The 26,055-nt window shown below is 48.9% G+C and overlaps 2 protein-coding genes and 1 pseudogene across 5 annotated transcripts; 1 reads left to right on the top strand and 2 right to left on the bottom strand.

Moving 5' to 3' along the window:
• Positions 1-628: 628 nt before the first annotated feature.
• Positions 629-8,885, bottom strand: ACTMAP (actin maturation protease). Of its 3 annotated transcripts, XM_066243858.1 has the most exons (8): positions 8,731-8,885; positions 7,811-8,135; positions 6,294-6,466; positions 4,147-4,215; positions 3,523-3,647; positions 3,041-3,170; positions 2,881-2,951; positions 629-2,062 (listed from the first exon to the last, which is right to left on the bottom strand). In XM_066243858.1, the coding sequence occupies exons 2-8, from the start codon at positions 8,102-8,104 to the stop codon at positions 1,740-1,742; spliced, it is 1,185 nt and encodes a 394-aa protein (XP_066099955.1). In that variant the 5' UTR covers positions 8,105-8,135; positions 8,731-8,885; the 3' UTR covers positions 629-1,739. The 3 variants fall into 3 exon arrangements, with proteins under 3 accessions (XP_066099955.1, XP_066099957.1, XP_066099958.1); XM_066243860.1 differs by lacking the exon at positions 6,294-6,466; XM_066243861.1 differs by lacking the exons at positions 6,294-6,466; positions 7,811-8,135; positions 8,731-8,885 and adding an exon at positions 4,481-6,253.
• A 134-nt stretch (positions 8,886-9,019) lies between these two features.
• Positions 9,020-25,995, top strand: SNRPA (small nuclear ribonucleoprotein polypeptide A). Of its 2 annotated transcripts, none has more exons than XM_066243862.1 (7): positions 9,020-9,196; positions 9,661-9,755; positions 14,926-15,098; positions 20,469-20,648; positions 23,282-23,455; positions 23,865-23,953; positions 25,629-25,995. In XM_066243862.1, exons 2-7 carry the CDS (start codon positions 9,683-9,685, stop codon positions 25,786-25,788), a joined length of 849 nt encoding a protein of 282 aa, XP_066099959.1. In that variant the 5' UTR covers positions 9,020-9,196; positions 9,661-9,682; the 3' UTR covers positions 25,789-25,995. The 2 variants fall into 2 exon arrangements, with proteins under 2 accessions (XP_066099959.1, XP_066099960.1); XM_066243863.1 differs by lacking the exon at positions 9,020-9,196 and adding an exon at positions 9,357-9,375.
• On the bottom strand, positions 19,543-20,365 carry LOC136313474 (ribonuclease P protein subunit p14 pseudogene; annotated as a pseudogene).
• Positions 25,996-26,055: the final 60 nt, after the last annotated feature.

Here is a 26,055-nt window from a genome sequence, read left to right on the forward strand (position 1 = left end):
ACATTTACAGATTAGTCTTCCAATATCAAAAAAGGACAATTGATCACCTTACAGTGAACTAGGACAACCAAGATTGCAGGCTGAGTAAAACCTCCCTCCTCCCTTAACTATAGTGCCTAGAATAACTTGAACTAGGGGCCTTGCCCATAATGAGATTACCAGAGATAACCTATCTGTAGGCCAGGGGAAACTATATAACCTATCTGTAGGCCAGGGGAAACTAATTGCTCTTATCATCTTGCAATAATCCTCCTCCGTCTGAAGCCCCAAGGTGATTTCTTAGCTCAGAATGTCAGATACGTCATTTTCCATCTTGGAACCTCTCATGTATGTGTGCTTCCCTTGTGCTTGTATATATTAAATTTGGTTCTTTTCTCATTAGCCTGTCTCATATAGAATTATTAGACCAAATGAAAGAAACTTGAGGGGAAAGTTTCTTCCTCTCCCACACTAGAAAAGTTAAGGAGTTACCATCAGCAGAGGGCTGCAGTGGGGTCCACCTGAAAGGCCAGACTGGCTGGTGGCAGGAAGTGTGTGAAGCCAGTTGCCATGGCCACCATCACAGCAGCCTGGCCCATGCAGGTTTGCATTAGATTCAGACAGTCGGTAAAGAAACAATGGAGCCAAAAACTGGTGGGCCATCTTTAATCCTAGCTTGCACCCGGCAGGCAAGTAAAAACACACACTGGGCTCCAAAACCCACTCACATTCAGTGCTCACAAAGCTACCGACTTATCAGTCTCCTAGAATTAAATGTTTCTAGCTCACCAGACTTATTCACCTCTGTTCCCCATCTCCTTCCTTCCTCCCTGCACAAACTGGCTTCTCTTTCAGCACTCCACCATCTTGGCTGCTTCTCTAATGCTAATCTCAGGAACTGAGAGAGCAAGCTCCCGTTCTGCTCCCATTTTATAGTGTAGAAATCAAAACCTTCAATCCAACATACAAAATATGGAAGTCTCTGATACAAAGTCACTTACCTGAGGCATGATGGGATTGTACCACCCCACATCAAAAAGGGTGGGAAAGGCTTAATCCTAAAACCAAGCCCCAGGCTACAAGGATCCTGCCTGCCCACAGCCCACCCCCAACACACATTAATATCACCTGGGTGACAGGCTTCCCTGTGGGCAGCGCCATCTTTAACAAAGTGAGCATAATATATTTTATCTGCCCAAGAAAATGTAAGTAAGAACAGCCTGGGAAAAAGAGGTGAGCTGGGCTGGGAGTTTAGTTCCTATTCTGTGACCAACAAGGAGTTGTTTAGAGGCTTCTGTAGAGGGTTATGAAGAGACCAAGCTTGTTTTGTTTTTTTGGCCCCCTCAGCCCTAACTCCATGTGAACAGAATGGGGTGCAGAAGGGGATCCAGTGAGGAGGCTCTTGCAGACAAAAGATAATGGTTCAGAGAGTAACCACAAGAGAAATGGATGGATGCAACATTCGAATGGTTGGAAAAAACACAGGGTCTGAGCTGTTATCAGACTCTTTGCTAGGAGAGGGAGCTTGTCTGTCTAGCTTCTGGCTCTAACTTCAGAGCATACAGTAGATAATACTGAGGGAGTAGGCTTGGGCATGGGGCAGTTAGGATAATGTCCAGGCTTGAGAATGAATGGACTGTGGGGGGTAGAGGTCCTTAAGAGATCCAGCCCAAACCCTTCAGTGGTCTCACAAAGGGAAAAGCTGGAGTGTGGGTTCCATCACCCCAGTCTAGGGCTGCAGCAGGCTAGTGGCTGGAGTCCTAAGGCCTGAGGAGTAGGGCCTGGCCACAGAGGCCAGCCTGTAGCCCACCAGCAGGGACCACATATTCCCGGCCATCAGCAGCCCGAGTGGGTGAGAAGTCCGTCAGCTGCAGGTTGCTATCCCGGACTTGGTTGTAGTCCCACAACTGGTAGTGCCAACTCTTGCCCTGCTTGGAGAGAAGGTAGACTGCTCCCAGTGAGCCTTCCTCTGGCAGGGATGGAGGCTGGCGAGACATGCCAGGCACGGGGTGGAACAGGCCTGGCAGCTCGGGGTCTTCAATATAGCCAGGGCTTGGCACACCATGCACACCCAACAGGACCCCTGTGAGGAGAGGGGGAAGATGTAAGCAGAGGCCGAGCCCTGAGGAGGTGCTAGGGCTCAATGAATTTCCCCTACAGCCCTCCAGGGAAGGTGCTGCTGAGTCCTCATGGTATAGGGACAGTGGGCACACAGCTAGGCTGGGATTTGAAGCCATGGTGTCTGGCTCCAGAGCTGCAGGCATTTTAAGTCCTGCCTCCTACACAGCCTGTCAGCACTGGGAGATGGAGAGGTGACATTAAACAGAGCAAACATTGTCACCCAGTTATTTCTAGTTGTCTAGAAGGGAGATGTTGGGAGTGGAGCCCTGAAGGCCAGAGCCAGGAGAATGCTGAGCAGAGCCTTGATCCAGGCCAACCAAAGCGCACAAATCCATCCTTCCTCCAGACAGGTGGAATGATGACAGTGCTGATCACACTTACTGAGATGTGCAACGTGCCAGACACCACTGTTCTAAGAATTTTCCATGCTCGCCAATGAGGCAGCCTTATGCGGTGGGTACTACTGTCACCTTGATTTCCAAATAGGCACATGGAAGCCCTGAGTCAGAGCCTGGAAGTGGCAGAACTGGACCTGGAGTCCAGAATGTTTGTTCTAAAAGTCTGCACTCTGAGCTTGTTTGTAGAAACCCCAATTGGCAGACACTGAGACACCTGATGCCTGCCAGGTCTCTGTCACGTACCCTGTGGGGACAGGGAAGGCCCAGCCCTGGTCCATGCCTCCAGAGTACTGGGGGAAGGGTGCAGTGCAAGGGTGAGAATGCTGAGGAGGGAGAATGTTGGCGGGGGTCAGGGCATAGGGCCACAAGAAGGGTGACTCACCTGTGCTCACTGCCCAATGGGCCTTGTGGCCTTTCCTCTGACATGGCTCATGGTTGAAGTCTTCATCATAGCTGACGCTGGGGTTAAGGCCAAAGCTGTAATGTGGCCCTAGGGCCTACCTTTCTCTATCCAACCCTATTCCCTTCCTGCCCTGGGATACGGGATGAGCAAGGGATGTCCAGCGACAAGGTGCTGCAGCACACGGTCTCTGTTGGGACCTCCCAGGCCGCCCCGGAGCAGCTCAGCCCGGCAGCCCAGCACTTCTTCAGCCAGCCTGCCCATGTCCGCCACTGTAACAGAGCAGACGCAGCCAAGGATCACTGTGTGTTTGGCACCATGTCAAGAGCTTGCTGGGGATCAACGCCTCTAATTCTTACTGCGATTATCACCTTTGCACAAATGCAGAAAATGAAACAGAGAGGGTAAGCTGCTTGTCCAGGGCCACATAGCAGGAGGTGGCCTCACTGGGCTAGAAACCCAGGAAGCCTTGTTCCAGTCTACCTTACAACAATGAGTGGGATGGAACAGCTTGAGGAATGAAACAAGGTCATCCACACACTTGGCAATGTCCTTCCAAGCCTCTCCAGACCATTTCTGGTAAAGATCACCAAGCTTGTGAGACTTCTGCTGCACCCAACTCACCGGAGAACATTTCTCCCTGTGCTGTGTAGCCTCTCTCCATGGCCATCTTGATGAGTCTCTCCAGGGGGATGCCGCTGGGGGGTACCAGCAGAGTGCCTGCCATCCACAGGGCCACCAGCCCACACCTGGGAGAGACAGGCTCAGCCCTCAACCCGTAAGTCCAGGGCCCCCTATTCCCTGGAAGCTGGAGTGTGGGGAATGGGCTGGCTGCTCTAGGGTGAGTTCCCCTCCCCTCTCCCTGGCTGGCTGAGGAGACCTAATACCCCCTAGAGGCAGAGAGGTTGGCCAAGTACTGAGGATGAGGGGAAGGGTGAGTGGGAGACATGTCACCTGGGCTTTCAGAATGAGTAGCTGTCAAAGTGGAGTTAGAGATGATAGACTAGGTTCATTTGTTCACTCACTTGCTCACTGATTCCAACTGTTTATTGGGCATGCACCCTGGACCCTGACTTGGTTTAAGTTCCCTCCCTCCCTCCTCTCTCCTCATCCTCCCCAGGCTGCTGGTTGACATGAACCCACTCACTCCTCCCACCCTCCTGGGTCAATCCTCATGAAGCACAGCAAAAGCACAGACTTGGGACACAGGGCTGCCAAGAGGTTGGGGTTCCAGATCAGGGCACGTACTGAGGGCCTTCTTGGATGAGGGAGGGCAGGTCTGCACAGAAGAGGATCCACTGCAAGTCACTTCTGAAACTGAATCAGAGCTGAAATCAGGTCACTTGGGAACCAGCTCCTTGAGTAACCCTGGAGGTCTGGCTGGGAGAAGTGAAGGGGAGGATTAAAGGCCCTGCAGTCCTGAGGTCTGAGCATGGCTACCTGGCAGAGCACTTTTTATGCCCGGCCTGTTTCCTCTGCTCAGTGGGAATGGTCCTTCCACCTGCTGCTCCCAGATCCTTCTCTTAAGTTACTGAAAGGGCAAAGAGCAGGTGTGCAAAAGCTTTGCAACTAGGAGCCTGACCTGTGGTGGCACAGTGGATAAAGTGTTGACCTGGAAATGCTGAGGTCGCCGGTTTGAAACCCTGGGCTTGTCTGGTCAAGGAACATATGGGAGTTGATGCTTCCAGCCCCTTCTTTCTCTCTCTCTCTCCTCTCTCTCTCTTAAAAAAAAAAAAAAAAGCTTTGGAACTAGGAGTCAGAGTGATTTATTAGTGAAACTTTCTTGAAGGAGTGTTGCTATACCCAAACTCTCTGATTTCCCCATCTCAAGCCTGTTTCTCGTGATGTTAAATAAAAGGTGGAAAATCCCTTAATTCAGCCTTGACTAAATCCAGGTAACATACTCCAGGCCTAGAGGTCACCTTGATAATGAGCCCCTGTACAGGCTACCCAGCCCTACCCTCCAGAAGGCCACTCAGTTGTGATCCTAATCAATTCTTCCACCCCCCAGGCACAGGGGCATCAGGGAGGTTGTACTTAATTTCTACGCTAAGGCCAGTGAGGGCGAGTGTGCGTGCGTGTGTGTGTTGGGGGGCACCCTCCTGATGACATTACACCACGGTGGTTAAAAGCTTGGAGCCCTACTGCCAGAGTTCAAACTGGGCTCTTCCTCTGCTAAGCACTGTGGCTAAGTGACTTCACTCCTCTGAATCTCAGTTTCCTCATCTGGAAATAGTTCCTACCTCATGGAGTTGCTGAGAGGATTAAGTACTTAAGAACACAGGACTGGATATATGCTAGAAGACGTATAATAACGGGTGTTTTAATCTGCATTAAATCTATCTCACTGTGGTTGGGGCAAGCCATCAACTTGCCTAGAAAGCTGAAGTGTTAAGTAGGATAGGCAGTTATCAGGGAAGAAAAAGGGGAGAGGGAAAAGGGGGTTTTATTTCATCCACTGAATGAGGAGTCAGCAGTCTTAAATCTGCCGAAACAAAATGACCAGATGTTCAAATGGTCTTGACACCTTGTATGTTAGTTCTGCTAACAGAGAAACAAAGCTTTGAAGCTAAGAGAAGACCCAAACAGGTGAGGCACTCAGACTAGCTGAGTTTGCCCATGTGAGTGTATAGCTGAGTTTGCCTTGTGCCGAGTGTATAGCTTTGCTTAATAAACTGCTTGCTTGAATGCTGCACCCCATCTCTCGTCTGAATTTCTTCTTGTGAATGTGAAAAGAACTGAGGAAAAGCCCCGAGGACTTGGGTCGTCTCCAGGGACAGAGGTTTCTTATGAGTCCAGACTAGTCACTTCTCCCTCTTCCCCTTAGCCAGGCAATTGCTTCGTGTGTGCGCGCGCGCGCGCGCGCGCCACAGAGATAGAGGGATAGACAGGCAGGAAGGGAGAGAGGGGAAGCATCAATTCTTCCTTACGGCTCCTTAGCTGTTCATTGATTGCTTTCTCATTTGTACCTTGATGGGGTGTGTGGGGGGGCTACAGCAGAGCGAGGGACCCCTTGCTTAAGCCAGCGAGCTTGGGCTCAAGCCAGCAACCATGGGGTCATGTCTGTGATCCCACACTCAAGCCGGCGACCTCCGGGCTTCAAATCTGGGTCCTCCGCATCCCAGTCTGAGGCTCTATCCACTGTGCTACTGCCTGGCCAGGCCAGCCAGGCAATTGTTAAACCGGGTCCCCACAGCCCAGTTAGGTCTAGCCACCTCCCTGCCTGCTCAGGGCCTTCCTTGGGTGCTCCAGTTTTCTCCTTGACGCCCAGACCCCAGTCTCACTACCTCCACTCCTGGTAGGTAGCCTTCTTCTCTGTACAAAGCCCTCCCAGAGCTCCCCAGCAACCACGGGAGAGTCACCTTCCTTCACATGGCCCTCCATGCCCTACTCACCTGTGAAACCCATGCTTGCTACTTCCCCGTACTGTTACAAGAAATATTTGCCAGGTCTTAAAAATAACGTATCTTGCCTGACCAGGCGGTGGTGCAGTGGATAGAGCGTTGGACTGGGATGCAGAGGACCCAGGTTCGAGACCGCGACGTCGCCAGCTTGAGCGCGGGCTCATCTGGTTTGAGCAAAAAAATCCCACCAGCTTGAGCCCAAGGTCACTGGCTCCAGCAGGGGGTTACTCGGTCTGCTGAAGGCCCACGGTCAAGGCACATATGAGAAAGCAATCAATGAACAACTAAGGTGTTGCAACACACAATGAAAAACTAATTGTTGGGCAGATAAAATGTATTATGCTCACTTTGTTAAAGTGGCGCTGCCCACGTGGAGGCCGTTGCCCAGGTGATATTAATGTGTCTCTGTGGACAGGCAGAATCCTTGTAGCCTGGGGCTTGGTTTTGGGATTAAGCCTTTCTTACCCTTTTCGATGTGGGGTGGTACAATCCTATCATGCCTCAGAAGGTAACTTTTTAGTAGAGACTTCCCTATTTTGTATATTGGATTAACGGTTTGGATTTCTACACTATAAAATGGGGGCAGAACGAGAGCTTGCTCTCTTGGTTCCTGGGATGATTAGCATGAGAGCAGAGGGAGCAGAGCAGAGAGCAGAAAGAGGCCATGTGGCCAGGAGAAGCAGCCAAGATGGCGGAGTGCTGAGTGAGATGCCAGTTTGTGTAGTTTGTGCAGGGAGAAGGAAGGAGATGGGGAACCGAGGAGAATAAGGCTGGTGAGCTAGAAACCTTTGATTCTAGGAAACTCGGATAAGTCAGTGGCTTTCTGAGCCCTGAATGTGAGTGGGTTTTGGAGCCCAGTGTATATTTTTACTTGCCTGCCGGGTGCAAGCTAGAATTAAAGAAAATGGCCTATCAGTTTTTGGCTCCATTGTTTCTTTACTGACTGTCCGAATCCAATGTGAACCTGCATGGGCCAGGCTGCTGTGATGGTAGCCCTGGCTGCTGGCTTTACACTAATGATTGATGCTTCTCATCTCTCTCTGTTCCTGTCTGTCTGTCCCTCTCTCTGACTCATTCTCTGTCTCTGTAAAAAATAAGTAAATTAAAAAAAAATAACGTATCTTCGTTTCATTCTGGGTCTCTGCACAAACTGCTTCCTCTCATCACAGTCCTGATGACTTGCTTGCTCAATAGCATTCAGGGGTCCACCTCCCTAGGCAGGCCTCACTGACCCCCAGCCTGGGCTGGGCACTCTGGGCTCCCTCATCACTCTCTGCTCACTCTGGACTGTCACCGTCTGGTGGAAGGAAGGATATGTCTATCTCACTGCACTAGGTGCTTGTGAGGGCAGGATCTTTCTTTATGGCTGAAGGTGCACCACGAAAGGAAGGAGCTGAAGCAATCAGGCTGTTTGACCTTGAGGAAATGGGAAACCCCAAGGGAGAGGGAGGATGCAATTTGGGGACAGGTGGTTTGGTGAGACCCTGGGTTGTGCATGGAGACCTTACCGGTCCTTGTGAAGCTTCAGGAGCCTCTTCACGTCTTCTCTGCTCCTGGGGGCTGGGCTGGCCTTCTCCAAGGCTTCTTTCAGAAGCTGGCTCTTCTCCAGCCCAAAGACATGAGGGGGAGCGGTACGCACGGCAAGGGGTGGAGGTGGCGGTGGTGGGGGAACAGGGGCCTGGTGACTTGAGGAGGGTGGAAAGGCGAAGTCCAGAAGATGTGGGGGTTGGGGAGGAGGTGGAATGATGGGGCCCTGGGATGACCGGGTTATTGCAGGGACCGGGGGCTCCAGAGAAGAGCATGAAGAAATCATTTTGGAATCTATGACACAGGCTGGAAAAATGGAAAAGAGCAAAAAAAAAAAAAAGTTTTAGACTGGAGTTCCAGAACTGAGGGGCTGAGCAATGGGATTGAAAGGACTGGCGCTAAAATTTGGAACTATGGTAACAAAAATTGGGGCTGACTCAAATCAGGAGGGTTCTGAGGGGTAACCGGGGTGGGGCGGCCCTTTAATATGGAACCAGATTTGTGGTATGCAGTTAGGTTGCAAGGCTGAAAAAGATTTAGTAGGAATTAACTTATTATTCGGGGCTAGATTTGGAAAATTTGGCGTCAATTTCAGGACATAAAGGTTGATAGCTGGGGTGAGGCGCATAAGGGTGGGCTATAGAAACCCAGGGCTAACGACCAGGTAAGAATTTAGGCAGCTTCCCCCCCCCCCCCCCCCCCCGTCACATCCCAGGCTCAGAGCTGGAACCTTCGAGCTGACCTTCGAGTCAGAGGTCAAAGGGACACTCGGCAAGAAAAATGGCCTAGTGTGAAGGTCCTGAAAAAACAGCGCAACAGGGACAAAGAAGGCTCAGAGGTCGGACACCGCCGGGACCTACGATGCAGCTGAGATAAGGAGTGGAGTCAGAGTAAAACGCACCTCCCCTACCGCAAAATGGCGGCCGCAGCTCACAACCTTTCCCATCTCACGTAGTGGACCTCGCGCGCGTGCCCACCCCTCTAACGCTCACGTGACAGAGAACCCGGGGCGGTGGCGGAGACGGCGGTAGACTACAGCGCGAGCAAGGGGCACACTCTTCAGTGATTGGTTCATAGTCCCACTCCGCAGAAGGCTGAGCGCTTACAAGGGGTGGGCGGGGCTTTCCCCCTGAGGCGGGAACCCAGGCGGACTTTCCATTGGCAACTTCTGGGTCGACCATGATGGCAACCTCTGGCCCAAAATTTGATTGGCAATGTTGGGCGAGACAACCTGATTGGTCAAGCTACTAAATTTCCGCGCGAGGATTGGCTTGCAAGATGATAAAGGCGGAGTCAAGACAGGAAGATTCGTGCTCCGCTCTTAGAAAACGCTTGAGGAGCTGCTTGAGGGATCTTTAGCTCTGTTGGTGAGTAAGTGGGGCGCGCGAGGCTATGGTGTCGGGTGAGCCGAGCGTCTGACGGCCGGGTCTTCCCGCGCCTCCTGTGGGGAAACTCTCTTACCGCTGCGCGTGGCCAGGGCCCCGTAAAGTCGCCCCTCCTGCTTTACCTGGAGCGTACATCCGGGTTCTTTTTCCCGGGCTGCTTTGTGAGTACGTGGGTCAATTGAAATCACCAGTCAGTACGCTCCGCCTATTAAGTTCGTAGAGCATCCTGGGACTCGTAGTAAACCTCTCGAGATTTCCCTCATCACGCGGGGGAAGTGGTGTGCGGCGTTCGTTTTCCTTTTCGAACTGTGCACCCTTCTTTTCTCCTCCCTGCCTTGTCTGACTTCCTCTTGGAAGGAAGAGCCCTGAACAGCCCGTTAAACCCTCATTCAGACAAAGGACTTCGATAAACCCAGGGCTGAAGTTGTCTTTTTCCCTTCTTTCAGCCCTACCTAGGCACCATCCTCCATGGCAGTTCCTGAGACCCGCCCTAACCACACTATTTATATCAACAACCTCAATGAGAAGATCAAGAAGGATGGTGAGTTCTCGAGGGAGTTCAGACCCCAGGTTGTCTGCACGAGCCGGCCTGCTCTTTCACGACAACATCTACTTCTTTTCTCACCCATCTCTTCAGGCAAAACGGTCTTTTGCATATGCAGATTCCTCTGGCTTTAACATTCTTCCAGTTCATCTTACACTCTGCGGGTTAACCCGGTCACTCACAGGGTTTTGGCTCACAGGACCCCTCCCCCACGGGGCCTTCCCATCTCCTTTACCCTCAGGTGTCTGTCTGATTTCCCATAGGTCTAGCTTCCCCACTTCCCCTCCCCCCAGTCCTGATGGTTCTCTTTCTGGCCTGTAATCCCATGAAGGCAAGAACTGGACTGGCTTGGCCCTGGCCGGATGGCTCAGCGGTAGAGCGTTGGCCTGGCGTGCGGGGGACCGGGGTTCGATTCCCAGCCAGGGCACACAGGAGAAGCGCCCATTTGTTTCTCCACCCCTCCCCCTCTCCTTCCTCTCTGTCTCTCTCTTCCCCTCCCGCAGCCAAGGCTCCATTGGAGCAAGGATGGCCCGGGCGCTGGGGATGGCTCCTTGGCCTCTGCCCCGGGCGCTAGAGTGGCTCTGGTCGCGGCAGAGCGACGTCCCGGAGGGGCCGAGCATCGCCCCCTGGTGGGCGTGCCGGGTGGATCCCGGTCGGGAGCATGTGGGAGTCTGTCTGACTGTCTCTCCCCGTTTCCAGCTTCAGATATTTAGGGGGAAAAAAAAAAAAAAAAAGAACTGGACTGGCCTGATCAGTGTAGTGTTTTCAGTGATCAGCCCACAGTAAAAATATTTAATTTCAAAATGAAATAAATAACGATGATAAGTAACACTTAATACCAGAGGCTGACATATTAAGTCTTAATTACATTTAATTTCCACAACAACCCAGCACTAAATAGCTATTGTTCTCATTTCTCAGATTTGGAAATTGAAATACAGAGGTGATGTGACTTTCTCAAGGACACATAACAAAAGTGGTTGAGGTCACCAGTGTGGAGTTCTGCTTAAGACCCGGATTTTTTTTTTCCAGTTTATTTTTGGAGAGGGGGGAGAGAGAGAGGGAGAATAAGAAAGAGGGGAGAGAAGTGAGAAGCATCTACTCAAAATAGTTGCTTCCTATATGTGCCTTGACCAGGCAAGCCCAGGCTTTAGAACTGGCAACCTCTGCGTTCCAGGTCAGGCAAGGACCTAAATTTTGATATCAAACATACTTTTTTATTTTTTCCAAGTTATCACCTTTATTGAACCTCATTTTCGATATTTAAAAAGTTGGCAAAATTGTAGTACCTTCTTTGCATGTGTGTTTTGGGGATAAAGTTAGCTAAGCCTTCATGCATAAAATGTTTTTATGGTACCCAACATTTAGGGCGAGATAAATGTTAGGTCTGATTATCACCTTAGGAAAATAGTGGAAAGAACTAAAGGAAATTGCTGGGATTAAGTTTGAGGTTACCAATAACCTTGCTGTTGAAAGTAAAGTAGGCTGTATAAATCGTCCATGTGCTTTTAGAGCTTCGTGCTCAGGTAGTTCTTTTTGGTACCAGGGACAGACACACTGGTGACTGGGACAGTTCTGGTCCTGCCTTGATGCACATGTCCACTGATGACCCAGAGTAGCCAAGGTTGTGATTGGGGTAACACAGTGCTGGAATTGGGCACCGAGAAAGAGTAATTCATTGAATTTTATGGGAAAGGACATACTTAGGAAAAGCTTTCCGCGTAGAGAAAGCAGTACAGTTGGCCTTTGAACAACACATGTTAGGGGCACGGACCCACCCACACAGTACAAAATCCACATATATTCTAAGTTGGTTTTCCATATATAGGGAGTCCTAGGTACAGATGAAAAATAGTATTTATGGTATAATGGGGAAAAGTGTTTCTAATCTGAACTAGCATGTGCGAATGTCTAAGACAGGGGCAGTCAACCTTTTTATACCTACCGCCCACTTTTGTATCTCTGTTAGTAAAATTTTCTAACCGCCCACGGGTTCTACAGTAATGGTAATTTATAAAGTAGGGAAGTAAGTTTATTTTATAAAATTTATAAAGCAGAGTTACAGCAAGTTAAAGCATATAATAATAATTACTTACCAAGTGCTTTGTGTCGGATTTTCGCTAAGTTTGGCAGAATAAATCTTTATAAAACAACTTACTATAATTAAATCTATCTTTTTTTAAAAAATTTTTTAATTTTAATTTATTTATTTTTAGATTTTTATTAATTTTAGAGAGAGGAGTCAGAGAGAGAGAGAGAGAGAGAGAGAGAGAAGGGAGGGAGGAGCAGAAAGCATCAACTCCCATATGTGCCTTGACCAGGGAAGCCCGGGGTTTTGAAGCAGCAACCTCAGTGTTCCAAGTTGATGCTTTTACCCATTGAGCCACCACAGGTCAGGCAATCTATCTTTTTATTTATACTTTGGTTGCTCCGCTACCGCCCACCATGAAAGCTGGAACGCCTACTGGTGGGCGGTAGGGACCAGGTTGACTATCACTGGTCTAAGACAAAAGAACCTGGGACTTCTGGGAACTACAGGTGATCGTGTGTGTGCCTGAGGACTAGTAGCCTGTGGCTTACAGAGAAGATTCCAGTGAGCGGTGCACTGATGGCTCATGGGGCTTTGTGGGCAGGATGAGGCATTGCACTGTGTCTTGAGGGCATAGGGAACCAGGCAAGGAACTCAGTTGTAAAAGGTCTTCCCAGCAGTGGGCTAGATTGGGGAACGACTGAGGCCCAAACTGGGTTCATGGGGATGGAGGATGGAAACAAAACCCAGAAATATCATCAGAATTTTTGGTTATTTGCCTCAAAATACTTTTGCTTCCCATCTATTCCTCCTACACACACATTTTCTTTTTCTTTCCCAGTATCTTTTTCACCAAGCCTATTTATTTATTTATTTTATTTTTTGTAAGAGAGACAGAGACAGAGAAAGGAACAGATGGGGACAGACAGGCAGGAAGAGAGAGAGATGAGAAGCAGCAATTCTTTGTTGTGGCAGCTTAGTTGTTCATTGATTGCTTTCTCGTATGTGCCTTGACTGGGAGACTGCAGCAGAGTGAGTGAACTCTTGCTCAAGCCAGCGACCTTGGACTCAAGCCAGTGACCTTGGGCTTCAAACCAGTGACCCTGAGCTCAGCCTGGTGAGCTTGTGCTCAAGCTGGCGACCTCAGGATTTTGAACCTGGGTCCTCTGTATCCCTGTCCGACACTATCCACTGCACTGCCACCTTGTCAGGCTTACCAAGCATCTTAAGCTCAGATACCTTCTTTGCATAAGATTGGTACCCTGTTCCAGCTGTCAAGTACGACAGTATGCTAGTGAGGTGTGGTCATACTGGGATCAGATGCACTTGGGTCCCTGTTCTGGCTATACAGGATCTTGCCAGACAGAACCCTTAGACACTTCTGGGCCAGTGACAAGTTCTCTGAAAACTTGTTTCCATGTTAGCCGAATTGGGACAGTTCTAGTTATTACCTCATGGGGTGGTTGTGGAAATGTAGTGACTTCCTTGTTTTATAAAATCAAGAAATTTTATTTTTTAAAAATCTGGAGTTTTCACTTGCTAAAGAGACAACAGATCCAAAATGAAATCATCAGTGACATTTTTTCATAACACAATGGTATTTTTTATTCATGCAAATATTTTTGGAGAAGTTTTTGTGCAGGAGTCTAGACTGAGCATGGAGATACCATGGTGAACAAATGCTTCCCTTCAGAAAGAGCTAGACAGCAAATAAGCAAAACTGATGTCAGGAGTTGGAAAATGTCCTGAAGGAAAGCAAGGAGAGGGGAGAGCTACATGAGGGGGCACTTCATTATTATTTTTAGATTTTTATTTTATTGATTTTATAGAGGGGAGTGGGTAGCGAGAAGTATCGACTCATAGTTGCTTGACTTTAGTGGTTTATTGCTTGCTTGTTCCTCGTGTGTGTGCTGACTGGGCAAGCCCAGTGCTTTGAATTGGTGACCCTGGCGTTCCAGGTTGAGGATCCATCCACTGTGCTACCACAGGCCAGGCTTATTTTTTATTATTTTTTGAGAGGGTGAGAGAGAGAGAGAGAGAAAGAGACAGGAAGGGAAAGAGAGGATGAGAAGCATTAACTCAGTTGCTTTCACTTTACTTGTGAGTTGATTTCTTCTGAGAGAGAATTGAGAGGGAGGGAGGGAGAAACATGAACTCCTGTTTGCTTTAACTTTAGTTGTATGTTCAGCTTCTTTTATGTGCCTTGACTGGGGTCGTGCCAGTGGCCTCTTGCTCAAGACAGTGACCTTGAGTTTGAGCCGGTAAGCTTTGGGATCGTGGATGATTTCCCAGCTCAAGCCAGCGAGCCTGCCCTTAGAGCCAACTATGCCACCACTGGTCAGGCCTTTTCTCTTTCTCTTTTTTGATATTTTTTAAGTTTTTATTTATTTTAGTGAGAAAGGAAAGGTGGAGCGAGAGAGAGACAGGAATATCTACGTGTTCCTGTTTGTGCCCTGACTGGGGATTGAACTGGCAACCTCTGCACTTTGGGGTGACGCTCCAAGCAATGGAGCTATCCAGCCAGGGTGAGGGGGCATTTCTTTAGACAGGGTGGTTAGGGAAGGCCTTGAAACCTGGGTGTCTAGAAGGAGGCAGCCATGCACACATTAGGAGAAAGGTGTTCCTGGTAGAGGGAGCAGCCAGTGCCAAGCAGTGCAAAGATCCTGAGGCAGAATTGGTATACCAGGCAAGGAAAGGGTTGGGAGGCTGGTGTGGTTGGAGACATGAGTGAGGTGGAATATAGGGAGAGAGGTTGGAGGAATTGGCTAGTCTCTAGAGCCACATTGCACAGGCCTGGTTAGTCAAGGTGCTAGTGACAAGGAAACAAAGTGCTAGCATTTCTGTATGTCCTTTGTAGGTAGGACTTGTCCTCATACAGCCACCCTGTGGGTTGGTACTGTTACTGTTGACCCTTTGAAGAGGCATGCACACAGCCACTTGAGTGGAACTTGGTTGCTACTGTTATTGCTGCTCTTGAAGGATTGCTGGCCCCTGGTATTCTGGGTACTCTGTTAGTTGATTGATGTTTCCCTTCTGGGCTGCACTTTCCTCTGAAAAGGGGAGCTTAAGACCTACCTAAGACCTAGGTATGGTACCAAGGCCTCTAGTAACCATGAATCTTTCCTTCCTCTACTGCAGAGCTGAAAAAGTCCCTGTATGCCATCTTCTCCCAGTTTGGCCAGATCCTGGATATCCTGGTGTCACGGAGCCTGAAGATGAGGGGCCAAGCCTTTGTCATCTTTAAGGAGGTCAGCAGTGCCACCAATGCTCTGCGCTCCATGCAGGGTTTCCCCTTCTACGACAAGCCCATGGTGAGTACTGTGGATATGGAGGATGTATAAATGCACTTGTGTGCGAGGTGCTATAGGAGACCAGATGGGCAGGGACCTCTCTGTCAGGAGTTTCTTGCTGTTCCTTAGTGTAAGGCCAAGTGGCCGCAGCCATGGCCATGAAAGTTCACATTGGATTTGGGCAGATGGTAAAGGAACGTGGAGCCAGAAAATGGTGGGCCATTCCGTTTATTAAAGTCTCAAGGGCGAACAAGCAAACAGGCAGGGAGTACCGCTTCCTTTTCTCTTTCTGAACTTACCCGGACTCAGAGGCCCCCCACCAGCCTCAGCAGGGCTCCTCAGCCCCTTGGCTCTGGTTCCACATCCTGGACTCATTCTCCCTCTCTGCACTCTGTCTCTCTGCACTTTCTGCAAAACCGGCTGAAGGAAAATACCCTTCTGTAGCAAACAATAGCAAACAACGACCCTCCCAAGCAGGAAGGCAATCCACAATTTGCAATCTGCCGCCATGAAGGCAAGCACTGCAGCCTTTCACAGACCACACACGTGGTGCTGCCCCAATACAAGTGAGCAAACATAAAAACATTTGTTTACCCAACACTTAGCATTTGCTGTTAATTATTCTGGGGTGTGGGACACATAATGACCAAGGGAGCCCCCAGCCCTTCCCTCTGGGACCCACAGTGCTGTAGGAGAGACAATCCTGTCACCAGATGATGAAAACTTGGGGGTCAGAGCAGGATGGGGGAATTGCACAGAGCTGGGTGAGCTTAGCGGGGGCACCTCACCTAGGTTGGGGTAAGGGAAGGCTTTCTAGATGAGGTGAGGCTTGAAGGGAAAGAGATAGCTGGGGAAGAAGAAGGAGAAAGTGTTAGGCAGAGGGACCATGTATACTAGGGCCCAGAGATAACCAGCAGCATATGTAGTTGCGGAAGCAGGTCAAGTTCATTTGGCTGGAGGGCAGGGTGGTTGGGAAGTGGTAGGGAGGACATTGTCTGGAAAGCATGTCCACAAAGTCAGCCTAAGGGGCTAGAGTTTGTCCTAAAAGTGGACTTAACTCCAAGGGTGCTGTGGAGCCATGGAAGGGTTTAGAGAGATGCCTGCGGCTGTTGGATAGAGTGGATTAGAGTAGGGAATTCAGGGTGCAGTTTTCTGAAGGAGAGGTTCGGTCAAGTTCCTGAGTTGGAGGGGTTGGGCCAGGACCAGGACAGAGGGCATGGATGGGAGAAAGGGGGTGGGTTGCAGATGTTCACAAGGCCAGCGGATGGCCTAGATAGATGGCTGCGTCTGGTACATAAAGAAGTGGATTGAGCCCTGGCTGAATAATAACTCAGTTGGTTAGAGCATTGTTCCAAAGCGCAGAGGTGGCCAGTGCGCTTCCTGGTCAGGGCACATACAGAGCAGCTTGAAATTCCTCTCTTTCACTTTCTCTCCCCCTTTCCCTCATCCTCCCTCTTTCTCTCATGTTAAAAAAAAAAAAGTGGCTTGAAGTCCCTGCCCTGAACTGCAACTCCTGCCAGACTGCTGGGAGACATCTTTGGTTTTTTAGTAAGTTTTCCAGTTTGACCTGGTTGAAATGTACTGCCCCAGTTTCCTTGGGGAGGTGACAGCCAGTGTCAGTGCCTGCAGATGACCTCAGTGGAGGAGGTGGGTCATGTGGAAGTGTGGGCCCTGGGGCAGCAGAGTAGCCTGGAGTAGCCATTTCAACTCCATTGCTTTGTCTCGGCTGTTACCACTTCTGGGTCTGCAGGCTCAGGGTTGCCACATCTGCAGATTACCTTTCTAAAGCAGCTAGTAATTAGCTTTTGAGGTATAAAAACCATAACACTTTTTGCATTGACCCTCCCCCACTTCTTCCCAAGTTACTGCTTGGGACATATCAAGCACTTAGGTGTGTGTGAGTTTTGTCACGGAATCCTGCCAATTCTATCTTCAAAATGCCCACCAGCGGCCTGACCTTTGGTGGCACAGTGGATAAAGTGTTGACCTGGGAATGCTGAGGTCGCCAGTTTGAAACCCTGGGCTTGCCTGGTCAAGGCACATATGGGAGTTGATGCTTCCCCCTCGTCCCCCCTTCTCTCTCTTTCTCTCTCTCTGTCTCCTCTCTCTAAAAAAAAAACAAAACTGAATAACATTTAAAATATATATATATATAACTAAAAAAACCCCCCCAAAAATCCCACCCACCAGCTGCCCACTTCTCACTCCTGCCTTGCCACTGACCTGGTCCCAGCCTCCGCCACCTCTTGTCAGGATGGTGGCATTGGCCTGCCTGTGGTTCTCCCTGCTTCATGCCCTGCTCCCCACAGGCTGTACTCTGTACCGCAGCCCCAGCACTCCTTGTTAAACACTCCCCTGCTTATAGATTCCGTAGTTCCTGTCTTAGGAAAATACAGAGTCCTCCTCATGGTCCTCAGGGTCCTTGTTGCTTCTGTGATGTTATCTCTTCCCTCCTCATCCACACTACTCCCCTGTGTTCCTTGAACACCCCATGCATACCTTAGGTCTTTGGTGGCCGTTCTCTTTGCTGGAATGCTCTTCCTTAGATGTCCTCCTGCAAGGTTCCCTCTCTCCCTTTATCTCTACAACTAGTGTCACCTTAGGCCTTTCCTGGATATCCTTTCTGAATATTTCAATTCTTCTCAGCACTTTTCCAGTTCACTTCTTAATCTGCATTGTTTTCTCTTCCACACTGAAGAGGCTCCATGAGGGCAGGGCTTTTAGAGGCTCCACAAACAGCTGAGTGAATGAGATGTAGTTTTGGGGGTGCTAAATGCAAGGGGTGGCTGAAACCCCTGTAGTGTGTTCTCGTACTGGCCTTCTGGCCTGGGACTTCTCCTTTTGGCCTGATGCTCAGGGCTGTCCCATGTTCCCTTCAAAATTCCGACAACCCACTGAGGGCTAACTATGTGTCAGGTACTATTCAGAGCGCTTGAACTCATGAGGTCCTCACAGTCATTCTTTGAGGTGGGATACATGGCAACCCCTTTTTACAGATGAGGATGTTGAAGCCCAGTGATGTCTTTTTTTTTCTTCTGAAGAACAGTATCTAAGTTTATTTACTGGTAAAAGACAGGTGTTCAAAGGTGATTCAACTTCTATTGTTGCCTTCAATAATTAAATGCTAGCCAGCAATGAATTCAGTGAGAAATTTATTCTATACAGATATACCATATTTTTTGCTCTATAAGACACACTTTTTTCCCCCAAAAGTGGAGGGGAAAATGCCCATGTGTCTTATGGAATGAAAAATACAGTATTTTACTAAATTTTTTTTTTTTGTATTTTTCTGAAGCTAGAAACGGGGAGAGACAGTCAGACAGACTCCTGCATGCGCCCGACTGGGGGCAGAGGCCAAGGAGCCATCCCCAGCGCCCGGGCCATCTTTGCTCCAATGGAGCCTCTGCTGTGGGAGGGGAAGAGAGAGACAGAGAGGAAGGAGAGGGGGAGGGGTGGAGAAGCAGATGGGCGCTTCTCCTGTGTGCCCTGGCCCCAAACGAACCCGGGACTCCTGCACGCCAGGCCGACGCTCTACCACTGAGTCATCCGGCCAGGGCCTTTACTAAATATTTTAACACACCATTTGGTTCAGAATATTTTTTTTCTTATTTTCCTCCTTAAAATCCTAGGTGTGTCTTATGGTTAGGTGCATCTTATGAGCGAAAAATACGGTAGGTAGGTTTCACAAACCTTTTGGTTTGAAATCCTAAAAGTAGAACCTTTAGCTAAATGATAACTTTCCTAATATTTTTCCAATTTTACAAACCTAGACAGATAAATACACTCAAGTGTGTGTGAAGCATAAGGCCAAACTGGAAAGTGGGCATGCGACCCCTTCCCACCTGCTCCACTCCCCTGATATGCACTGCTGGGTCTGCTGACTGCTCCTTGTTGAAAAGCAGCAATCCATTTTCCTCAGACTCTTCATTAACATTTAACACTTACTCCTGAACTTGCATCTTTAAAACAGTATTTTAGGATTTGGGATCTTCTGGGACCATAGCTTTAACCCAGCCTTCCATAACAGTTTTTTCACTTTCTCTTAGAAAACACGACACAGCAATAACAGCAATGAACTGCTTCACCCTTTTCACTTCTGCAGAAGCTAAAACAACTTCTCCAACATATAAAGGGGCTGGGAAGTTAATTTCCTGGGAAAGAAATACACAGCCAGGCCCTGGCATTTTAGTACCCAGGAGAGCTGAAATAAGTCCATTGATCAAAACTCCATGTACAATTGTCTTTCCAAACTTGGTATGTTTTGCAAAATCTTCATTTAAATGCAAAGGATTGACATCCCCTGTTAATTCTGAGAAGGCAACCACATCCCTCTGTGTGAAAGCCCTGCTGAGTTCAGCCCGGTCTCCAACTCTGATGTGCACACGCTGAAAGCGCTGCCTGTTCAGCCTCCCCCACCAAAGACAACGGCTGGTAACTACTGGGAACATCTTCAGCTCCTCACATTCCATCAATAGGAGCTCTTAGCTTGCTTCAGTCTTCAAACATGTTGGCACCAAAAAGTACTTTGGAGAGCAGAGGATTGTTTCTGAAATTGAAGACGATTCAATCCAATACTAGTTTCCTACTATTACCAGATAATGAAAGGAGAAAGGGAGAAACCTAAATCACTCTGAAAGCACATTTCTTGCCTTTGTAGGATCCTAACAGGGTCAAAGCACTCCACAATTTGACAAGACCACTGTTACATATTCTCAAAATGGCCGACAAGGTTTTCTCTTCATAGGTTAGGATGTCCAAGGGTAAGGCAGCACCAACCTCCCCAAACAGGTCCTTCAGGGCTGAAATAACCAGCTGTTTGAACTGGGCAGCATTCAGTCCAACCCCATGATCTTGAAATTCTAGGCAGACTTTCATGTAGTGGTGCTGAGAGGGATTTTTGTAAAGTATTCTTTCATAGCTGGCAACTGGGGCTGGCATCTCTTCCAGTGCTGACTATACCTTAGGTCACATCTTCAAAATGATCCTCCGGCCGCCCCGCGCCGCAGGACGTTGTTCCCGCCGTCGCTCCCGCCTTGCGCGTGTGGCCTGGGTCGCGCCTGCTCCGTCACCCGCGTGGCCCACCGAGCCTGCTCCCGGAAACAGCGGTTCTGCTGTGGTCTTCCACCTGCCCGCTCTCTGTGGGACTAGCCTGGCGCCTCCCTGACTCCGGTTTGCTGCAAGAGTCCGCTAAGGGCCAGAGCGCCCCTCCAGAAGCCCAAGCCGCCCGGGAAACTCCTGGGGTGTTTATGTTTGGCTTCCCTCTGCTCCGTCCCCGGATCGTCCCCAGTGATGTCTTTAAAGTTACTCACCAAGCTCCTGGTAGGGTCTGCTTTTGCACCCAGGCAATTGGCTCTGAAGTCCACTTTTAACCCTTCGGCTTTCTGTTGGCAGCGCATCCAGTATGCCAAGACTGACTCGGATATCATTGCCAAGATGAAGGGTACCTTTGTGGAGCGGGACCGTAAGCGGGAGAAGAGGAAACCCAAGAGCCAGGAGACCCCAGCTGCCAAGAAGGCTGTGCAGGGCGGGGCAGCTGCCCCGGTAGTGGGGGCTGTCCCAGGGCCTGTCCCGGTAAGCGAGGGCTTTCTCATCGCTAGGCCTTTCTCTGCTACATGGCCTGGCTGGGGAGCAGGGTGAGAAGGTGTCTCCATTTCTCTCCACTTGTGAATTCAGACCCCCCCTTCTATTTCCTTATATAGATTTTATGCCTGACTCTGGATGATGGTGTCTACACTCAGAAATGCATGTCCCTGCTTGCCAGACTCTTCTTTAGGATCTTCCTTTCTCTGTGTCTCAGTCTCTTGGTTTCTCTTTTCATGACCTATATCAGCGGTTCTCAACCTGTGGGTTGCGACACCAGCGGGGGTCGAACGACCAAAACACAGGGGTCGCCTACCCTGTGTTTTGGTCGTTCGACCCCCGCTGGGGTCGCGACCCACAGGTTGAGAACCGCTGACCTAGATGTTGGTTCACCATGTAGAAGATGCAAAGGAAACTACTAACCAATAGTTAGAATTAATATTTGAATTTAGCCTGACCATGCGGTGGTGCAGTAGATAGAGCATTGGCCTGGGACACTGAGGACCCATGTTTGAAACCCTGAGGTTGCTGGCTTAGAATGGGCTCACCAGCTTGAGCGTGGATTTGCTGGCTTGAACATGGGATCATAGACATGACCCCATGGTTGCTGGCTTGAGTAGGGGATCGCTGGCTTGCCTGGAGCCCCCACCCCGCCCCCTGCTGCCTGGTCAAGGCACAGATGAGAAAGCAATCAATGAAGAATTAAGGTGCCACAACTATGAGTTGATGCTTCTTATCTCTCTCCCTTCCTATCTATCTCTGTCTCTTGCTTGCTTAACAAAATTGTTTATTGATTAATTTCAGAGAAAGGGAGAGAGGGGGAAGCATTTGTTTTTCCAGTTACTGTACTCATTGGTTGCTTCTTACATGCAAGGATTGAACCTACAACCTTGGTGTTTTGAGATGATGCTCTGACTGAACTAACTGCTCAGGACGAGTGTTATTTCTGTATGCTAGCCACACACAAGTAGACTTGAACCTGAAAAATAGCTCTAAGGAGTCAATCCAACAAAGGGTGTAAACCCCTTCGCGATGCATATATACACACACAAACTACAGAATGCTGCTGAGAGGAATTGGAGACAGTCTCAGCAGATGGCTGGAGAAACTCCCCATTGTTCAGATGTCAGTTCTTCCCAGATCTAAAAGTCAATACAATTCCAGTGAGAACGCCAACAGAAATTCTGGGGGATACTGACAGCCTGTTTCTCAATGTCTGGAAAAGCAAAGCAAGATAGGTGAAGATAATAAAGCTGGGTGTGGGGGACCTGCTACAGGGGTCAGATTGGTGGGGTATTGGCATAAGGGTAGGAAGGTGGACTAGTGGGACAGAGTCGAGTCCAGACATAGGTCTGCACATACGGTTACTTAATGTATGAAGCTAACGCTGCAGTCCAGTGGTAAAGGGACTTTTTTCTCTAGTAAGTGATGCTGGACCAATCAGATATCAGTAAGGGAAAACTAACTCTATCTCAACTAGATATAAGTTAATTTGAGATGAATCATAGATGTGAATGTGATGGCTAAAACAGTCAAGGTTCTAGAAGAAAACAGGAAAACGTCTTCATGAACTTTGTGAGGACATGAAAAGTAGGAGCATCCTGTTTTCCAAACAGGATACAGAAGCACATAGCACGGAAGAAAAAAATGGATGAATTGCAACCACTCAAGGCTCTCATGTCCGCTTTCCTGGTGGTCATGCTGTTTTTGTCCTCTGCGCACCGATGCCAGCTCATTCTTTGGCATCAGGAACGGTGTCTGTGTTGTTGTCCAGGTTCCTCACTCTTACCTTGTTCTCTTTTCTGTCCACCTGTGACTATGGACAGGAGTGGTTCCTTCTCCGGCAGCCTTGTCACCTCAGTGCATGTGCTGTGTGCCATCAGCCTGTCTCCTCTCTTCTCCTTGCCACCCCTCTCATTTCTTTTGGCACCGGCCTTGACTATCCCTGTCTATCTCTGCCTTCTGTTGTTTTTCTCTGTAGGTCTCCGGATCTATTATGGTTTTTCCTTAAAGTTAATTTTAGAAGCAAAAGTACAGCATTCTCCTCATAGTATTTATTTCCATTCCTTCTAGTTAGCAATCGTTAATATTTTGAGTTTTTCCAGTTTTTCTTTCTCCACTCATATATTTCTGGAATAAGGGGAAGTGTTTTTGTTTTTTAGGTTTTATTTATTCATTTTAGAGAGAGAAGGAGGGGGAGGAGCAGAAAGCATCAACTCCCATATGTGCCTTGACCAGGCAAGCCCAGGGTTTCAAACCTGTAACCTCAGCATTCCAGGTCAACACTATCCACTGCACCACCACAAGTTAGGCTCATATATTTTTATAAACAAAGGTCACACTGGCTAATTTTTAGGTAATAAAAAAGTAAATTTTTAAAACGTTTTGTTTTGATGTCCCCTTGGCCCCGAGTCTGTTTTGTTCCATCTGTTTCTCTTGGTATCCTTTGTCTCTTTGAGTGTCTTTTTTTTTTTACCTCTTCCCAAGTCTGGGCCTTTCTCCATGTCTCACACCTGGGTTTCCTCTAATAACCTTTCTCCTCGGTGCCTTCTAGTGACATCAAAAGCAATTTTCCTCCCACCTGCTAGGTGCCCCACTCAGTCCAGCCCTCCCTCTCTCCACAGGGCATGCCACCAATGACTCAGACGCCCCGCATCATGCATCACATGCCAGGCCAGCCTCCTTACATGCCGCCCCCTGGCATGATCCCACCTCCAGGCCTTGCGCCCGGCCAGATCCCACCAGGGGCCATGCCCCCACAGCAGCTTATGCCAGGCCAGATGCCACCTGCTCAGCCTGTAAGTGTCAATTGCTCCTGGGGTCTCATATAAATAGTTGGAAATAGACTGGTGGGGGTGCTGTTTTAGGGTGGGTGGTCTGGGCAGGCCCCTAGAGGAGGTGCAGTTGGAAGTTGAGGATGATTCCTGGAGCAACGGGATTGGCATGTTTGTTGGAGGAGCTTTGGATGGTCAGGGTGAGGGGTGGAGAAGTGGTCAGCACCTAGATTTATTCAGTGATCTTCTGCCAAGCAGTGCTTCTGGATGTAGCAATACTCTCATGTTGCTCAAGTCTAGAGGTGGCAAAGTGGGTAGATAGGCAGCAACACAGCATGAAGCGCTAGAAAGGATTTAAGCAGGGTTGGGGCATGGAGACCAGGAAGGCAGCGGATCCCCCACTAGACTCATGGGCTCCCGTCTTTTCCCACAGCTTTCAGAAAACCCACCAAATCACATCTTGTTCCTTACCAACCTGCCGGAGGAGACCAATGAGCTTATGTTGTCTATGCTTTTCAACCAGTAAGTGGGGCCTGTGGCTGGGCAGGGGCCAGAGAGTGATGGCCAGGTGGTGGCACCATGGGGACAGGCCTCAGAATTGTGCTGGTGTAGCCCTGAAGCTGCTTAAGCTTTTCAGGCAGAAAAGGAGGAGGCTGAGGCAATGGGGTGTGGTGATGATGAGGCCAGGGCATGTGTGCCATCCTCCACCTTCTTGGGGGTGGGAGTGGAAAGGTTCTGGGTCTCATCTTTCTGGCCTGTAGGTTACAAGGTACATGTAAAAGAATAGTGAGACATCACTGAACATTGGCCAGGCTGGCAAAAATCAGCATGCTGAAACAGGCATGAAAGGTGGGGAGATTTGATCCCCATGCCCTGCTGATGGTTTGTAGACCCTATGACTACTGCACAGGGTAACGATTCACTGCTTAGTGAAGTTAGGGGGTGTGCCCTCACCTTCTGGCTCTACTTCTGATTGTATGTATTGTACAGTAGAACTTTATTCTTTTTGACAGAAACAGAGTCAGAGAGGAGGACAGATAGGGACAGACAGACAGGAAGGGAGAGAGATGAGAAGCATCAATTCTTTGTTGTAGCTCCTTAGTTATTCAGTATTGCTTTCTCATATGTGCCTTAACTGGGGGGCTACAGCAGAGCCAAGTGAGCCCTTGCTCAAGCCAGCAACCCTGTGCTCAAGCTGGATGAGCCGGCGCTCAAGCCGTCGACCTCAAGGTTTCGAGCCTGGGTCTTCTGTGTCCCAGTCTGACCGTCTATCCTCTGTGCCACCAGGTCAGGCACCAGGTGCTGCTTGTGTCTTCTCTTTTCTGGAGAGAGATGAAGGAGATCTTTAACGAAAGGCATATTGTCATGGGAAGATTGTCACTATCAGAAAAGCTCTGAAGAAATTCTGATTGATTTATTTTAGAGAGGAAGGGATATATAGAGAGGAACATTGATCTGTTTTTCCACTTGTATTTGTTGTTTGGTTCTTATATGTGTGCTGATAGGAATCCAACCTGCAACCTTGGTGTGTGGGACAATACTCTTAACCAACTGAAGCTACCTGTCCAGGGCTCTAATACCAAAGGGGTATAGATGGGACATTTCTCCCAGTCTGTGTGTCAGTTAAAAGGAACAGAGAGTGCAGTGGGCATGGTTCTTGATAGTGCTGAGAGGAAATTTTGAGAAACTGTATAAAACAGAAACAATACCACATGTTTACTATGGCCACACAACAAAAGATATTTTGTAAGAATACTGATGGGAAAAAGGATACCCAGTCAATACCAGGATGGTAGCCTAATGGGGAAGGAAGTAGGGATTGAGAAGTGGAAATGAAAGAAATGGCAAATCCTAAAAGTGAGGGTAGTAGTTATTTCTGGAGTGGGGGTAGGTGTGTTATGATTGGGGAAGAAGGTGGTGGGGAGGACAGTGTTTGTTGGCTGGATGTAAGTTATGATCACGTGGGTGTTCATGTTAAAATTTCTCATTAAATATGTTCCCGTTGTATGCACTTGTTTATGTTAGGGTTTCTCAATTTAGCACTATATACATTTTGGGCCGTGTAATTCTTTGTTATTATGGCCGTCCTGTGCATTGTAGGATGTTTAGCAACATCCTGGCTTTTGCCTACCAGGTGTCAAAGTGTTAGGGTGAAATGCTGACTCTAGATCCCTGAGGTCTGTCCACCTTCTCTCAGGTTCCCTGGCTTCAAGGAGGTCCGACTGGTCCCTGGGCGGCATGACATCGCCTTCGTGGAGTTTGACAATGAGGTTCAGGCAGGGGCCGCTCGCGATGCCCTACAGGGCTTCAAGATCACCCAGAACAATGCCATGAAGATCTCCTTTGCTAAGAAGTAGTGCCTTTTCCCCATGCCTGCCCATATCCCCTGTTTGGGGGCCACCCCTCATCCCCTTGGTTCAACCCCCTGAAGGTAAGTCCCCCTCGGGGGCCTTCTTGGAGCTGCATGTGTGAGTGAATGGTCACACAGCATTGTACCCAGAGTCTGTCCCCAGACATTGCACCTGGCGCTGTTAGGCTGGAATTAAAGTGTTTTTGATGTTTGATTTTCTACAACGATTTGTTTTTATTTCTCCGTCTTCTATGGTTCCCTTTTCTGCATATCA

This window comes from Saccopteryx bilineata, chromosome 9 (assembly GCF_036850765.1).
Source record: "Saccopteryx bilineata isolate mSacBil1 chromosome 9, mSacBil1_pri_phased_curated, whole genome shotgun sequence".
NCBI lineage: Eukaryota > Metazoa > Chordata > Mammalia > Chiroptera > Emballonuridae > Saccopteryx > Saccopteryx bilineata.